At 35.1% G+C, this 17,673-nt stretch overlaps 1 protein-coding gene across 1 annotated transcript; it reads left to right on the top strand.

Annotated features, from left to right (window-relative positions):
* Window positions 1-3,526: 3,526 nt before the first annotated feature.
* LOC125816704 (homeobox-leucine zipper protein ROC6-like) lies at window positions 3,527-7,168 on the top strand. Its single transcript, XM_049496360.1, has 9 exons — window positions 3,527-3,660; window positions 3,753-3,870; window positions 3,965-4,468; window positions 4,736-4,837; window positions 4,931-5,143; window positions 6,076-6,238; window positions 6,330-6,688; window positions 6,788-6,976; window positions 7,007-7,168. The coding sequence occupies exons 1-9, from the start codon at window positions 3,527-3,529 to the stop codon at window positions 7,166-7,168; spliced, it is 1,944 nt and encodes a 647-aa protein (XP_049352317.1).
* Window positions 7,169-17,673: the final 10,505 nt, after the last annotated feature.

A 17,673-nucleotide genomic window follows, 5' to 3' on the forward strand; every position in this document is an offset into this window, starting at 1 on the left:
TTGCTCCAAATCACGTCTCCAAATCTTTTTCCTTCCGAACGACCACTGAATGCTTCCATGCTATCAATTATAGAATCACAACATTAATAAGGTTGTTTAAAAACTAAATTCACATGAAATGGAGATAGACCCAAATTGAGGTCAAAATGGGAAACGAGGGACACACATTGAAGATTCTGAAATTGACTCCGTCAAAAGGTCCTAGTTATCTCCTCGAACTTGTATCCAAAAACGGAATACAATTTGGGCCTCGAAATGCAGCGAATAACCACATGCAACACAAACACCAATAAAGCAAAAGAAAAGGGTTGGGCAGCACCTTTGGGGTTGAAAATACCTCAAACTAATGCTCCTCAATGCACCCTGACTACTTTAATGCATAGCCCAAACTTTGAATCACAAATTTCGTAGTCCCAATGCTCTCACAAACGAATTTACAAACTTAGAGTGAGAGTTGATCGTGTTCGGTTCTTAATATTCTGGAGTTGATTGGACCATTAGAATTGCATTCTGAGACCGTCTTCATGAACTTTTAACCGAAATCAACTGTTCAAATTTTAAAAGCTCTAAAGCATAGAAACTGGCATAAAAAATCAAATGAATGACCATGATCGAGCTATCAGTCCCAGGCCTCTATAACAACACTCTAAATGATGAAAAGAAGGTATTTGCACAAAAATAACCAAGAGGGTCATTAAAACATATATTTATTAAAATATGAACAAAAATAACTCAGACTTTGGTATCTTTAAATATTGATGTTTGGGATATTGACCTACATACCTAAAGGTACACATAAAAAAAATTAATTAAATGAGTTCACAGATATCTTGCATCATAGAAACAAAAAAAAATTAGTGGATCAATAGATAATTTACATCCTCTGATCCAATTAGATCCTTCTTATGCTGTCAAAAAAATATACTTGTAATGATGCCACTTTTCGTTGAGAACCCAAGTACAATCAATCGATTAATCCAGTGGAGCAACATTTGTATAGTAATTAAAAATGTATAGTAATTTTCATTAATTTTGTTATTTGTTTAAGATTATCTTAGATGCTTTATAGATATAAGACAGTTTTCTATATTTTATAAGATATGCCTTACAGGACACCTAAAAATCATAAGAACTAAGTTAAATTTATTACTAATGACATATTGGGTTGGTGAATTGAGTTTGTCAGTTCGTTAATGTAACAAAATAAGGGATTTGGATTCTATATTTATGACTTTTGGATTCATCATTACTAATTGACAGTCCATACAAAAATGTTTTAACTCTTCATCAATCTATGTTTTTCTAGTACGTCTAGGCACTCCATTTATGTCCCAACAAATGTTTAACTTTTCCTCAATCTATGTTTTTTCTATTAGACTTCAACAAACAAAAAAAATTACATACATTTTCTGTCACGATCTGATTTCTCATGTCATGATGGCACCTACTATACCCCAAGTAGGTAAGCCTTACCCTTAGCCCGGAGCCATTATAAGCAACAGATTACCAAACAGAAGTGTACTAACCTATAATCCAGATGGTCCTCACATACGGCCTCGGGCACAACAACATAATCAAGCTCAAGTAATAGTATATCAGGTATACCGCTAAACAACAAGTGAAGGGACCAAAAAAGAGGTCTCAAATCAATAAAATGGGGAACCAACTCAAGAGACGACACCTACCCCAATCATACTGCTCCAGTCCCTGATTGAGCATAGCTAGGACCGGCCCATGGCTACAATGAGCCACCAAGGTCGTAAGCACCAACAAAAGGAGAGCAATCCAATACAAGCCCCACAAGGGGCAAATCATAACTACGAGGGCAATAAAACACAATCTAAAGCACCTAAGGTTCAGCTTAATCTAAGACCGCAAAGTATCAATCCTAACAAGGATAAGCAAGATCATCTACACCACAAGCGAAGCTACAAGCCTAAACCCAACACCCACACTAAGCCCAAGGCTCCTACGAAATAAAAAAAAGGATGGAATAACAAGAGGAAAACTAAATACCCAATAATTACAATCTAAAATTACATGAAATCTATACTAGGCGTTTTCAAAGACACTCAATCAAGAAAATAATTTGAAGCCTACCTCAAAGCCAATCATGAGTGCTCTAAATCACCACACACAAGCTAACCTCTTCCAAAATGCCTCTGGACACTGCAACTCTATCAAATTATCGATCACAATGTCATTACAGACGTTTTGATTCTAAAATTGCAACAATTAGAAATGAACCCAAAATCGAGTCAATGCAAGAATGTGGGACCCGCATCGAAAATCCCAAAATTAACTTCATCAAGAATTCCTAAACGACTAACCGATCGTTTGTCCCAAAACGGGGCTCAGTTCCATCCACGGAAGATCCCAAACCACCACATGCATCAAAATCACCAATTAAAGAACGCAAAAGAGAGACCTCGCCATTTCCCAAGCACTCCAGCGCGTAGCCACGAAGATTATGGATGTCCATGACTTTGAATCATCTCAATCAGAGCTTCCAAACTCGAGATATCGCACTTTCAAAATGAGGGCTGAAGCTGAAACTTTAGGATTTTAATAGTCAAAAACTGTCGCTAAAAGTCAAATTCGGTTTTTAAAGGCCTACAATCTGGCCGCTAAAACCCTGCACAAGATATAAGGACTTCAGTTGGTTTGCTCAAACTCCAATTCTCTAACGGGGAGCCCGGGATTTGTTTGGAACCCGTGCGCGCAAATGAAATATTCTACCTCATAGAATTTGGCATTCCAGACTCAATGGAACCATTGAAACTTCTATCCAAGGTCGTTTCACGAAAAGTGGATCTCACACCCAAGTTCCATTTTAATCTAAAAGTCACAAGAAGGCTCAAAATGAAATCAGAAGCCTCAAGAATAGCACGAAAGGACGTTCTAGATCAAACTCGACATTCCGGAGCTAACACACTGATGTAATTCTTATTTGAGCATGTTTACCAAGAATGTTGACAAAATTCAAACCGTGGCTTAAGCTTCAAAGTTAAAATGCCTGACGGCATAAACTCAAGTCAGAAGTCTTGGAGCCTGAACCAACAATGCCCCACAGCCCAAAATGGTCCTTCCAAAGCTAGTGAAACGATCGAAATTGCGTTCTGAGGTTGTCTTCTTTAACTTTTGACCGGAGTCAACTGTTCAAGTTCCAAAGGCTCCAAACTTGCACAAAAATCTAATGAATGACCCAACGTCCGACCTGTCAGTCCTAGCAAGTCATAAATGACTAGGGATGGCTACAGGAAAGCTCTAACCACTGAAAAGATCTAAAAAAGAAGAAAATAACCTGAAGAGTCATTACTTTTTCTCTTCGTATTCTCTTGATATATGTCATTTTTTGTTAGGTGTAATCTAGCGGTCAGTAAAATTGATCAAAGTATAGAAAATTCAAAAAATTTGAATAAATATTTAATTTCTTTTCATTTGCTTAACTTACATAAACGATTCTGAATCTTGATATTTTTATAGTCACATATGATATTCAATTATATTGATGCAGAAATCAAAGATGGAAGATCAGAATGACATGTCTGAGAAAGAAAATGAGAACGAGCTTGCATCTGGAGATGAACTAGATTCCCAACGTGGTAAATCATCAAAAAGGATGAAACATAGTGACAAACAAATTCAAGAGCTTGAAGTGTGCGTATTGGTTCAATTGTTTTTGAATACTTTTTAATTTGTTTATATTAATTACATTTTTTCTTCATTTGCTTGTCTCATATTGGTATCAGTGCTTTCAAAGAGGATCGATATCCTGATGCAACAACAAGACTAGAACTCGCAACAAAATTGTCCATGAGTAGCAAACAAGTGAATTATTGGTTCCAAAATAAAAGATCCCGAATGAAGGTGATACATCATATGCTTCATCTTCCTTACTCAATGTTATATTGTGTGAACTTTGTGTGAGTAATTAAGAAAGTGAATTATGTGTTTTGATCAGTCCCAATCGGAACAACATGAAAGCAAATTATTGAAACAAGAATATGACAAACTTCACACAGAGTATATTTCAATGAAGGAGATGATGAAAAATCCAACTTGTGGTCAATGTCATGGTAAAACTATTAGTATGAACATAAATGTCGATGAACATCAATTAAAGAACGAGCAAGCCCAACTCGAAGATGAAGTTAAGAGGCTCACCAACGAGGTGGAGAAACTTTATGATCCAACAACGTCATTAGAAGGAACATTTGATAAGTCAATATTATTGAATCTTGCTTTGGATGCCTCGGATGAGTTGCTAAAGCTCTCCCAGAATGGGGAACCTCTTTGGTTTAGAAACTTGGATGGAGATAGGGAAACATTAAACCTTAAGGAATATGATAGTGCTTTTACCCCAATTATCAGTATGAAACCTGAACATTTCATAACTGAAGCCACAAGAGCAACATGTAAAATGGTTCACAATAGCCAGACATTGGTGGAAACGTTGATGAATAAGGTATGTAGGTTCTTCATCTTAAATTCAGTGTTTTCCTTCTCTCATAAATTTTTTTTAAGAACTTTCATCTAATAATTTCTTACCTCTTTTTAGTATAAAAATTGTTGCTTCATTTTTTAAAATAGTTTTAGCTTTATTCTTACTTTTCTATGTAATTGGTTGTTGCATATTTTTAATCAATTAAGCGTAACTTTCACGTCATGAACACAAGTATGTGTTAATCTATTATTATTTTTCTTACTCTGAACTATGACTTTCTCTTTGTAGGATCAATGGATGGATATGTTCCCATGTATTGTCGGTAAAACAAATACTATTGAGGTGATTTCTCGAGGCATAAGTGGAAACAAGAGTGGTGCTCTACTATTGGTACTTTTTCGTACTCAATATTATGATGAAATTAACATATTTTGTTTATTCTTTCATTTTCTATATTGAGAGTTTGAAAATATTGATTTGCAGATTGTATCTGAATTACAAATTATTTCTGATATGATTCCTGCTCGTGAAATAAAATGTCTTCGCTTCTGTCAAAAACATGCTGAAGGTTTATGGGTTGTTGTGGATGTGTCTATTGACACCATCCAAAAAGGTTCACAACAATGTGAAATTCAAAACTTTCGAAGACTCCCTTCTGGTTGTATTATTCAAGATATGGTTGATGGTTACTCTAAGGTAATTCTAGCTTTAAAATTGTTTTTCCATTTTATCTCCCATGTAGGCTTGTATAATTTTTTGAAATTTAACGAGCTAGGTTTCTCATATTCACGATTCAATCTATATTTACTTATAGGATTCCATTTTTTCTTTAAGATTTCTTGAAATTACGCTCCTATCTTATTTCATAGTTATTTTCTTAATTAGTCATTCTTAATCAGAAATGAGATCATTGAAATTACTCTTTATCTTGTATCCGTAAAGTTATGATCAATGCATAAATGTAAATCCTCTGTATTTTTATATTTGATATAGCGTATTTCTCTCACATGTATGGCAAGTGATTATGACCCCACACATTTCTTGTGTTGTGTTTTCTATGCATTAGTATTTATTATTATCATATATACTAATTCTATTTTGCACCGCTCAATATAGCTCATAATTTATTTTATCCAAAATGAAAAGTATCAAAATAAAAGGTTTGAATCATGTATTTTAATTTTCTTTTACTTTGATAGATGCAGCTAATAGTAATTGTATGGAATCCTCTTTTGATAAAGAACTATTTTTTATGCTTTGCCTTCTGCTCTTATTTTATCTTGCTCTATCCTATGTTTATTCAAATTAATACATTTAGATACATAAATCTATTTCTTTCTTTTGCAAAGAATAGCCTAAATTCTTCCTTTACCTTCTACATCTCACATCATTCTAACATGCAAGGATCCAAATTATGCACACTTCTTTCACTAATATTTATTGGCAAGAACACTAAAAATCTTTTTGAAGAATATATGCCTTGTCATTGATAAGTTGCTATGGTTATTGTGTTTGTTAAGTTATCTCAAACAAAGTCTATGTTATATTTTAATTGATAATTAGGTCTATATTGGGTGCAAACTCGTATTTAATTTCCTAGAGGTTTAATATTGATATGATTTTTTCAGGTTATTTGGATCGAGCATATGCAATATAATGAAAATCATGTCCACCATTTGTACCGCCCTTTGGTCAAGACAGGTCTAGTATTTGGTGCACAAAGGTGTATAGCCAGTTTGCAAAGGCAATCTGAATTCCTGAGAGTGATGAAATCATTTGTTGATCCCACAAGTAATCATGAAAATTCTTTTAATAGGCTTTTTATATCACTTTTGAGTTTTGACTAAAGAAATTGATTCTAATGATGTTTCATTTGTTGCAGTTGCTTCAAAGGATCATATAGGTATACGGATGTTGGCTCAAAGCATGACTCGCAAATTTTGTGCAACAGTTTGTGCAACTACTCACAAGTGGGAAATAGTTCAATTAGAAAATGGAGTAGATGCAAAATTGATGATGAGGACGAGCATTGGTGATCATACTGAACCTATCGGCATAGTGTTATGTGCCATAAAGACAATAAGGTTGCCAGTGAAACAACAACATTTGTTCGAATTCTTTATTAATAACAAAATGAGGAGTCAATGGGATGTTTTGTCCTGTAATGGTCCAATTCAAGAGTTGGTACGCGTTTCCAAGGATCAAAATCTTGAAAGTACCATCTATCTTTTACGTGCTGATGTGAGTTATGAATTTTTTTATTTTCTAAAAATATGATAGGATCATTTTTTGAATGTTTTTTATTTATAAATACGTTATTTGTTTGGTTTCAACATGTAGGGGGATAGCACCAGTGCTAAGCAAAACAACATGCTGATTTTCCAAGATACATGCACAGATACAACTGGTTCTCTTTTAGTGTATGCAATTGTTGGTTCTCAAGATATCAATATGGTGATGAAAGAGGGGGACTCTTCATTTGTTGGTCTCTTGCCCAATGGTATATCAATAGTTCAAGAATATTCTGCAGTTGATAACGATAATGACATTTTTGAAAAGAACGATAATGGAGTCTATGGTGGGTCACTGGTGACTATAGGGTTTCAAATGTTGTTGGAAAACCTTGCTACTACAAGTCTTCTTGAACAGTCGATCAAAGAAGCAAACAACCTCATATGTCATACAATTCGTAAGATCAAAATGGCTCTCAAATGCAAGTGATACTCCAAGACGAATAGAAGTTTAGTATTGACTGATATGCCTCCAAAGATAAAGAGTTGTCTCTTTCTTTCTATAGATGTCATTTTTTAAAAGATGAGATGCTACATGAATTGTTTTTTTTTGTTTGAATATTTTTTTCAGTTTGAATGACAATGTGTTGTTATTGTATCATACAATTTTAAGTTTACCTAGAAATCCTCTTTTTTGATGATCTATTGTTTGTTTGATTTTGTTTTAGTATGAGTGGTCCTGGTCTTATAAAATGAGTGAAAATTAGCATAAATTTAAATTCCAAATTTGGTGGTAAATCCTACCATTTGAGAGTGATGTCTTGAGAATGGTGATAAATTTTAAGTTTGTCACTTTGAATAGTGGGAAAATAGAAATTGAATGAAATAGTTGTAAAAGAAAATAAATTGTCGTCACCTAAAAGAGGTGCATTAAGTAGCATTTGGTCTAGAAATATTCATGTAATATTCTAGTGTTTAGTTGCCACAAAATATTACACTGTTTAAACAATGAAGAATTTTATGATGAATAAGGAACATAAATGAAGGTGTTGTATTTGTTTAATTTCAGCCTATATAACATTTCTTAAATCACACCTGAGCAAGTGTAAGAACAATATTTTAATATAAATACATTCAGAGATGCTAACAAGACACTTTCTTAATCACTTAGCCATTACAACACCAAAAATTAATATGTAATGTCATGATGATGTAATGAAATGCATTTGTAATTTATCTTAGATGCAACACCATATATAGAATACTAGGGAATATCCTTAGATGCAACACCCTTCGATAAACCCTATACACTCTGAATATACTGGGTGATCCTGTATCATAATTTATCTTTCACTTTTTCAACGTCAATGTGCATGAGATGTAGTTTCAACACAACAAATCATACACCGAATTCAATCCTCAGCACAAACAATCATAAATTACATCATTCTATAATGAAAATAGAAAAGTGAAAGAATGTTCAAGTAAGCATTTCATATGCCAGCCTCCAGCTAATATCTATTCATTAATATCAAGTCTGCACATAAACATTCTAACACCTTTGAAATTGAAAAGGAAAAGTTGTAGAAAATTATCATTGAAAGAGGTTCTAAAAGTCCTATCTACGGACCGTAGAAATCATATGGGTTGTAGGAAGGAAGTCGTACTTGGGTTGATATTTGAAAAATGTCAAGTCACAGTAACTGACCTACGATTAGTTAAGATGGGTCTTACAATGGTCTATGGGTCATAGGATGGATCCATAGGGTGATCCAGACATGAAGAAATTTTGGGCTTGAACAGGGGTTCTACAGATAGGTATCTACGGGTCGTAGAATGTTGGGCAAGCCGTATGAAGGTCTCGTACAAATATTGCATCCCACTAAGTGATGTACATCTGACTAGTACGGTCCATAGAAATTTCTATTGACTGTAGGTCGAAGCCGTAGGCCCTGTCTGGCAGAATTTAATGAAGGATGTTTTAGTCTTTTCCTATCTACCCAACCCCTAAACTACATCATTTTGGCCCTATAACTACCCCTTTAACTATTTATACCCTTCAAATTAGTACTCATCTCTCTCATTCACTCACAAAACCCTCAAAACTCCTAAGGCATCTTCTCCAAATTCTTAGGGATTTGATTGCCAAGGTACGTAGGAATTTACCGATGTATCCTTTTCATCTATTGAATCTAAACATAAACTTTAATCTCCAACTAAATTTCATCCAATTCAATGAGGGTTTTATGTCAATCCTCATGAGTCCTTTTGAATATGATTCAACTGATGTCATTCTACCTTATTTTGTTTGGCTTAACCTAATTACATGATATATAATTGATTTTATATGGACCCATGCTTTATGCTTTGATTTTCAGTTACTGAACTATGAACTATGATCATGAATTGATAAGGGATTTTTATGTATGTTTTATGAAAAGGTGAAGGTATGATTTAATGATGCTTTTAATTTAAGTATCAATGATTTGTGAAAGGTTTTCTCAAAATTTGAAAGAAAATCGTGATTTTTTATTCTTAGTAAGGTAGGTGTCTATATGAATGAAGTTATAAAATCATTGTTTTGAAAAGAGCTACTCTTATATGACTTTATGATTTGGGATTGGTATTTTGGTTATTTCCTTTCCTAACGTTATTCTTTGATACTTGACTTTATCTATTCCGTTGGGATCACCGAGAGGACATAGAGGTGGAGGCTCAAATAGGGTAGTCTCCAGTAACAATCTCTAGTCCCAAACTACATGTTGCCGTAGGATTGTCTTAAATGACCTATCTAGTGGATCCACATGACATTAATGATATGATACAAAGTTCTACCTTGACAAGTAGACTCTCTCGTTTTGGTATAAGAGTTACACCAAATCCATATTATAGCTCACATGGTCTATTGTCGGTTAAAGCTTATATCCCATAAAAGTACTATGATTTTTCCTTAAAATTTTACGTTATGTCCTTGTACTAATGCATTGGCCTTGTTTCATGTTTTCTTATGATCCAGCTTTTCTAAGCTTCTAAATGTCCTGCTTGGTCATGCATTTCATGTTTTAAGCCTATTATGATATCATGTCTACATTTATGGATATTTCCCAATACTTGGTATATTTCGTGTACTAATGCATACTTCTGCCCACATTGTCTCATAATATAGGGTTCAACGTTCTTTCTCCTCCCGCTCGTGGCTAGTATATTGATTTATTGTGAAGACCACTGAGTCCCCATGTTCTGATTGTTATGTAACCTATGCTACATTCTTATATGTCTTTAGTTTTCAGACTTTGTACGTGTTGTATGGGTTACATCCCAACCACTATTATGTTGGTTTTTAGAATGACTTGTCAAGACATAGTTATGATTTCACGCTTTTGTTCAAACTAGCCTTATGATATGAAACAATTATTTCTTTAAATCTCTAATCTCATAATTCCATATGTATAATGTATGGCAAGTGTCTTGTGTATGACCTCCCGAGATTCTAAAGGTCATGTCACGTTTAAGGTATATTTGGATCGTGACAAACATCCAAGTCAACATGCTATGAATTAAGCTCACAAAGTCATATAAGTCATCAATTCATAAAGAAAACATCAACTATCCATATCATGACATAGTTACACGCATAAATGCTTGTCATATAATTTAAACAGAGAATCCAGCTCATCCCACAAATGTTTGAGCTTGGTGAAATATCCTGCAACATCATTGTTTCCTTGTACTAAACTTGATATTTCCTTTTGCAGGTGATAGAGTTTAGCGCATCCATTACACCTTAATTTAGTAAATCTTTACAGTAGAAATTCATAATTGTAAAATAAAGAGACTCAAAGATTTACTAATCGATGTCTAATAAGTCAAGTTAGAAATTCTCTCTTTCTCAACACCTTCGAACAGTCTAAAACTTGTCAATTATATAATTTAGGTGAGATATAATCGAGTTTGTACACACCCATATAGTCATATTAAATTTCCACTTAAAAGCAAGGAAAATCAACCCCAAGCCTCCGTGTCAGTGGAATTTTATTTTAAAATTGCTTTATCTAGAAGTCGGGGAGCTCACACGTCAAAAATAAGCTAAATCTAGTCATAATTTGACCCCCAAATCAAAGAATTTTATCATATCAAGCTTAGGGTTAAAAAAAACCCAAAATCCTCAATTCCAACCACCTACTAAATCACAAATTAGATGATAGATTTGTAAGGAAAACGTAAATAAAGGGCTTGAATCTAGCCCCACAAAATATCTAGCAAAACCTCATAGAAATTGGTTTAAACCATGCTCTCAAACCCCAAAATCATGTTAAGAATAATGATCTCTTGATTAGGGATAAATCACTATTACCACAATGATTCTTGTAGAAGCCAAAGAATATCGCTCCCAAAAGCATACAAAAGTGTCTCTGCTTTGGCGCCTTCGCTTGTGTAGCACGTAGGGCACAAGTTTGATTGCACCAGAACATGTGCAGCAGCCATAGCTAAAATAGCTTAATCCCCGTAATAAATCTCACAACTCATTCGAAACATCATAGAAAAAAATCTAATATGTATACTGACTAAAAACCACATCCCAGGTACATAGGAATCATCAAATAATTTTCTCAAGTTATGTAGGAAGCCCTATCATTAGCTATTCAGAATGATGGTGATTTTAGAGACAATGGGGGAAAAAGGAGGTCACCTTGGATAGAGCAGATATAGCACCAAACATTACCAAGGTGGCTATAGAAGGGGATTTATCTCCTAAGAAGATTAACAAATTAAGGGAGAAGTATACTAAAAAGAAGAAGCAAGGAGAAAAAGATATTGTAGGGAGAAAGCTTCATCTAGGCAGTCAAAGAGAATGATAATAAAAAACTCTAAGCATCAATGAAAGCCTTTATATGGAATATTAGGTCGGAAAATACCCAAAAGGCGTTTACTAGATTAATCCAAATGCATAAAAGACAATAATACTAGTTTATGGGTTTAATGGAACCCTTTGAAGATTGGCAAGGGCTTGAAGAATGTATAAGAAGATTAGGAATGAAACATGCAGTGGTGAACTCTTATGGGAAGATTTGGGTGTTCATAGATAGGGCCATGGAGTATGAGATTACCGAGGATGAAGACCAAATTTTAACTTGAAAAGTACAACATCAGGGCATGGGCATAGAAGCGATGTTCTCAATAGTATATGCCAAGTGTACTCAGGGTGAGAGATTAAGCTATGAGAATCTATGTCGGAGATAGAAAGTATAGTGAACATCGCATGGTTAATTAGTGGAGACTTCAATGTAATTAGCAATGATAATGAGAAATTGGGGGCAGAGCAGTTACAGAGATAGAAGTAAGAGACTTCAACCATGTTTTAAATGTGTGCAACTTGGAGGATAGGGGTTTTCGAGGAAGCAAGTACACCTGGTGGAATGGAAGAACTGATGAGGAGTGTATTTTCAAAAGACTGGATAAGGTTTTAACTAATGACAAGATGCAATATATATGCACTATTTTAGAGGTTGAACACTTAGTGAGAAGCGGTTCTGATTACGCACCACTATCAATTACTTCTGAAAAAAGCAGGGAGGATGTGAGCAAACCATTCAGATTTTTAAATTTCTAGTTGAAGGAGGACTTTTTCATGGAGCTGATTCGAAATCATTGGATGGTTGATTTCGAAGGAGACCCCTTAAGTTTGTTTCATCATAAACTTAAAGGAGTCAAGAAAGCTTTAACTCAATGGAGCAAAAGAACTTTTGATAATATTTTTTAATAAATAGCAACGCTTGAGGAAGTTATAAGGGTTCATGAAGTGCAATTTGAAATATTCCCAACAACTGGGAATAGACAAAGATTGCATCGAGCTTAGGCAGACTTGAAAAAACAACTAAATATGGAGGAAGAGTTTTGGAAGTAGAAAGCGTGCATAAAATGGTTTAAAGAAGGAGAAAGAAACACTAAGTTCTTTCACACTATTATAAAAGGTAGGAGAAATATGTTAAGATTTAATAGGATACAAAATGAAGAAGGTGAATGGCTGGAGCAACAATCGGATATTGTAGAAGCGACAGTGGAATTTTATATCGAACAGTTCACTAGGCAAGAAGAAGTTTGTGAAGACTTTGGGATGCTAGAGGAGTTGCCATTAGTAATCACAAGTAATATGAATGAGAAATTGGAGGCCATGTCATCATTAGGAGAAGTAAGGAAGGCAAACATGGGGTTGAATAAAAATAGTGTGGGAGGACCAGATGGATGACAGGGGTGTTCTACAAGGGCACTTCGGAGAGGATATACACAAAATGGTTAAGGCCTTTGTATGTGGTGCGGAACTGACTAGATATATCACACATACAAACTTGGTTCTTATTCCAAAAAATGTGGCACTCAATACATTTTCGGATTTGGGACCCATTTTACTGAGCAACTTTGTGAATAAGATATTCTCGAGAGTAATCCATGAAAGAATCAAAATTGTGCTACTATGATTATTTCTCTCAAGCAAACGGATTTTGTTTAGGGAAGAAGTATAGCTGAAAATGTGTTAATATTGCAGGGGATTGTTTCAGAGATAGGGAAAAGAGGGAAAACACCTAATCTAGTTATTAAGCTAGCTATGATGAAGGTGTATGATAGAGTGGAATGGATGTATTTAACCAAAGTACTAAGAAGGCTAGGATTTGGGGATAGAATCATTGATACGGTGTATAGAATGATTAGCTATAATTGGTACTCAATTCGATTGAATGGAAAGTCGAAAGACTTCTTTAAGCCATCTAGAGAACTTAAGAAAGGGGACCTTTTATCGCCTACTCTATTCATACTGGCGTCAGAAGTTATGTTGAGATCTCTTAATTCTCTCATGCATAAGAAGGAATTTAAGAGGTTAGGTATGCCAAGAGGGAGTAAAAAGCTAAATCATATGGCGTTCATGGATGATATGATCAATATATGCAAAGTGGATATGGGAACAATGAACATGATGGGTGAGACCCTGAGAAAGTATGAGTAGATCTTTGGACAGAAAGTGAAAAAAAAGAAGATAAAAGTGCAATTTACATGCACCATAGAGTAGGGGGTGAAGAAGTAGTGGTAGAAGTGGTTACCAGAATTCTGATAAAGGATTTTCCTTTTACATACCTAGGATGTCCTATATTTTACAAAAGGAAGCAAAAAGTGTATTACCAGCAATTGATTCAAAGGATAGCGGCAATGATACAAGGATGGAGAGGAAAGTAGTTGTCATATGGTGAAAGGGCGATACTAATAAAACGTGTATTGCACAGTACTCCTATTCATTGTTTATCAATGATGAATCCCCCTATTAATGTATTGAACCAAATACAAAAAGTGATGGCTCAGTTCTTTTGGAGCAGCTACAGTGGAGGAAGAGGAAAACATTGGAGTAGTTGGAGTAACTTAGGCCTACCTGAGGAAGAATGAGGATTGGGTTTTAGAATTATGTGGGACATTTCGGCAAGTCTTTTCTACAAGTTATGGTGGAATTTTTTTAACGAAGAAGACACCTTGGAGTGACTATATAATGAACAAATACCGTAAGAAGAAACACCCTAATTTTATATTTGGAAGATTGGATGGGGAGGCTCACAAATCTGGAAAATAAAATGTTGCAAGCTAGACAGCTAGTTGAACATCAGATCCTGTGGCAGCCAAGGCGAGGTTCATCAATTGTATGGCATGACAACTGAACAGGAATGGGAGATTTTTACACTATCACAGAGGATCTTACCAAGGAGAGAGAATGGGATGAGGAAATAGTGAAGGAGATATTACCAGCATAATTGGCTGAACATATCTTGTGTCACATTAAGCCTCCTCAAGGGAGCACTGAGGAAGACAAGGCTAGATATATGTTATATACAAATGGAATCTTTTCAATCAAGTCAACATGGAATTATATTCGGCATAAGGAGGAGCCTAATCGAATATACAAATGGATATGGACCAAAGAAGTACCATTCAAAATGGCATTTCTAATGTGGAGACTCTAAAAATTTAAGATCCAGGTAGATAATAGAGTGAGGAGATGGGCCATTGTATGTCCATCCCGATGTCGGTGTTGTATTACACCTGGTCAGGAGACACTAACACATGTGTTCCTAAGGTCTGATTATGCTAACAGGACTTGGCCCTATTTCTCTTCCTTTGCATTATCAACATAGCAGGACTATCTCTAAGAGTAGACATTATGTAGTGGTTGGGAGCAAACTGCAGATATGATGGTAGACCATACTATAGAGCTCTTCCAAGCTTTATTGTATGGGAACTATGGAAAAGAAGGAATGGGATAAAACATGAAAGGAAAAGCCTATCAATACCAAGAATCATTCTCGCAGTCGACAACATCTTCACCATCTAGAGTAACGATGAGTCGAAGAACACCGTCCATTGATGGGTGCTGAGGCCCCATATTGACTATCATGAGGTCTTTTCTTGTAGTTGGTGCAGTCATAAGTTTTTTAACGATTCATTCTTCCATGAATTACTGAAAGTGAAAAGAAGTTCATCAAAATTTAATCGAAACATATAAGTGAAAATGAAATAACTCTTCAAATTAATCAACCAGGAACATGTATATGTTGATAAAGGTAAGAAGGCCAAGCATGAAGTGTTCAGGAAGATGGGTAGAAATGATCAAAGAACTAGAGGAGTATAACACACATTTGAAGACTAAGCTGGGCAAGTGGGACTATTCGCTTGAAAGGTGGATTAAATACAATACTGATAGGGCTTCTAAAGGAAACTAGTGCTTAGCTCATATGCATTTGCCTAAGGGATAATAGAGGGGATATTATTCATGCAGAGGGAACAAATATTGATAATGCTACAAGCATAGAGGCAGTCATAGAAGCAAGCAGACATTACATGCATATGAATTACAACCAAGTCATCATACAAATAGACTCTATGCAATTGAAAAATAAACTTAACAGGGGAGTGGGCAGTACCTTGGAATATATATGATTCAGTTGAAGAAATAAGGTCGTGCCTATTTGGAAAACAGCACACCTTCCGACACATAATGAGGGAAGGAAAGCACTTAGCTGATTATCTAGCAAACAAGGCTATAGAGAAGGGTAGCTACATGTACACAGATTTTAAAAAGTATGGATGCACAAGGAAGAAGGATAATACATAGCGAAAATTTAAACATCTCATATCTGTGAGTACCACCATGAAGGGGATAGTGGGAAGGGGTAGGCAATAACAAAGATTTCACATATACACCATCATTTACAAAATGCCAAAAAGGAAACTGAAATGTGAAATGCACCCTAGCCTAGGCTATTTCAGCCAGTAAAATGAACTCGGCAAAAAATGAGTTGTGATCAATTGGGAGCGCTTAAACCTGGAAGGACACTTAACCATTTGTTTGAGGAGGTGCAATGAAACTACCCTTGCACTCCATTCAAGCACCACTTGCAAAAAAAAACAAAAATCTAAGGAGGGCGAACGAGAGCAGTAGAGGTCGGAGGACGAACCAAGTGATTAAGAACCCTTCCTCTAAACAAGATCCACTAAGCATGAGGCAACATTTAGGTTACTAGATAACACAACCATATAAGAAGATAAGTTAAAAGGTGGAAACACAGATCCAAAGACTAAGACAAAAGAAGTATACTTACTCTTGTGAGTTGAACATTGTGAGGAACAACTCAAAGTAAGAAGAGGCGAAGCAGATGATTTCGCCACAACGACAGGTGGGGGTTGATGATATTAGGGAAAGAGGTGTTGAGGAAGCCCTACTCTTAAGGAAAGTGTATATAGTGAGGGAGATTCAGACTATGTTCGAAATGGGCACCCCCTTTTTTCTTGTTTGTTTACGTGTTTTCCTTTGCTATGTTTCTTGGATTTGGGCAATAGTCCCAAATGAGTGATTACCTTTTAATTTATTTCAATAAAAGGCCTACATTATCTAAAAAAAAACTCATCTTCATGATGTGTGTGTAGGTATTGTTCATTATGTTATCTTTTTTAGATTCAAGTTGTTGGCTAGAGGTAGCCATAGTGTTGTGGTTAGAGGTAGACGAAGTGTGTTGTGGTTAGAGGTAGACGAAGTGTGTTGTGGCTAGAAGTAGCCATTGCTATAATAGAAGTAGGGTTAGCTGATATAGTGGGCAGTAAGAATATTTCTTAGTTGACCTATAATAGAAGTATTACAAGCGGAAGGGATTAAGTGTTTTGATTCTTAGATTGCATAGGGTTCTAATCTAAATCTTGCCTCGTGTTTAGTGGAGTTACTATTGAAAGACTATGTGGTAGGTCATGATTTTGAGATTAGGGAGGAATCAAATCTCAAATCAAGGGTAAAATGAGATGATAAATGTTATAATACTTTTTGTCTTTGTCTTTGACTCAATTTATATGATGGTACTTGAATGAACACAAATGTTAAAAATTGAAAGGAATATACTTGAAACAGGGTCTAAAACAAGTCTAAATTATTTCATAAGCAATAAATAAAAAGTTTAAAGTTAAAATATCACTAATATAAAAGTAAATCATTCGGTAACCAAAAATTTATTTTTTATTCCATCAGGGGCACAAAGGTTAAAAGGGCTTCAACCTCATCTATAAACAAGGCCTCATTAGCATAGGACAAACCATTTAGTAGAGTACAAGTACCAAAAACCTAATAACGATGGCTATTACATAAACCAAATCAAATACTAATGGTTCCTATCTTATATATATACACAAATTAAAATAAAAAGTATTCCATCTCGATCATGACAAGGAAAAGGTCAAACACCTAAGTAGGCTCACAATTGATTGTGTGACTCGAACATCATCATTATAATAATATGCTATATATCATCGAATAACATGCTTTTTCCCTGAGTTTCGATCGATACGTCTAATCCAACATTTGGCATATTTTCCAACTTGAGGTCTCGATCATGACAAGGAAAAGACCAAACATAGCTAAGTTATGCTCTCAATTGATTGCTTACTTGGACACCATCGTTATAATAACTCTGTGAT

This window comes from Solanum verrucosum, unplaced genomic scaffold (genome assembly GCF_900185275.1).
Source record: "Solanum verrucosum unplaced genomic scaffold, falcon-dt-bn FXZP01001237.1, whole genome shotgun sequence".
Lineage (NCBI taxonomy): Eukaryota > Viridiplantae > Streptophyta > Magnoliopsida > Solanales > Solanaceae > Solanum > Solanum verrucosum.

Excerpts from the sequence above, each read along its gene's own strand:
- LOC125816704 (XM_049496360.1), top strand. The coding sequence starts at position 3,527 with ATGGAAGATCAGAATGACATGTCTGAGAAAGAAAATGAGAACGAGCTT. Across the intron at positions 6,239-6,329 it reads ATCATTTGTTGATCCCACAA|TTGCTTCAAAGGATCATATA; the intron begins GTAATCATGAAA and ends CATTTGTTGCAG. Across the intron at positions 6,977-7,006 it reads TAGTTCAAGAATATTCTGCA|AACGATAATGGAGTCTATGG; the intron begins GTTGATAACGAT and ends ATTTTTGAAAAG.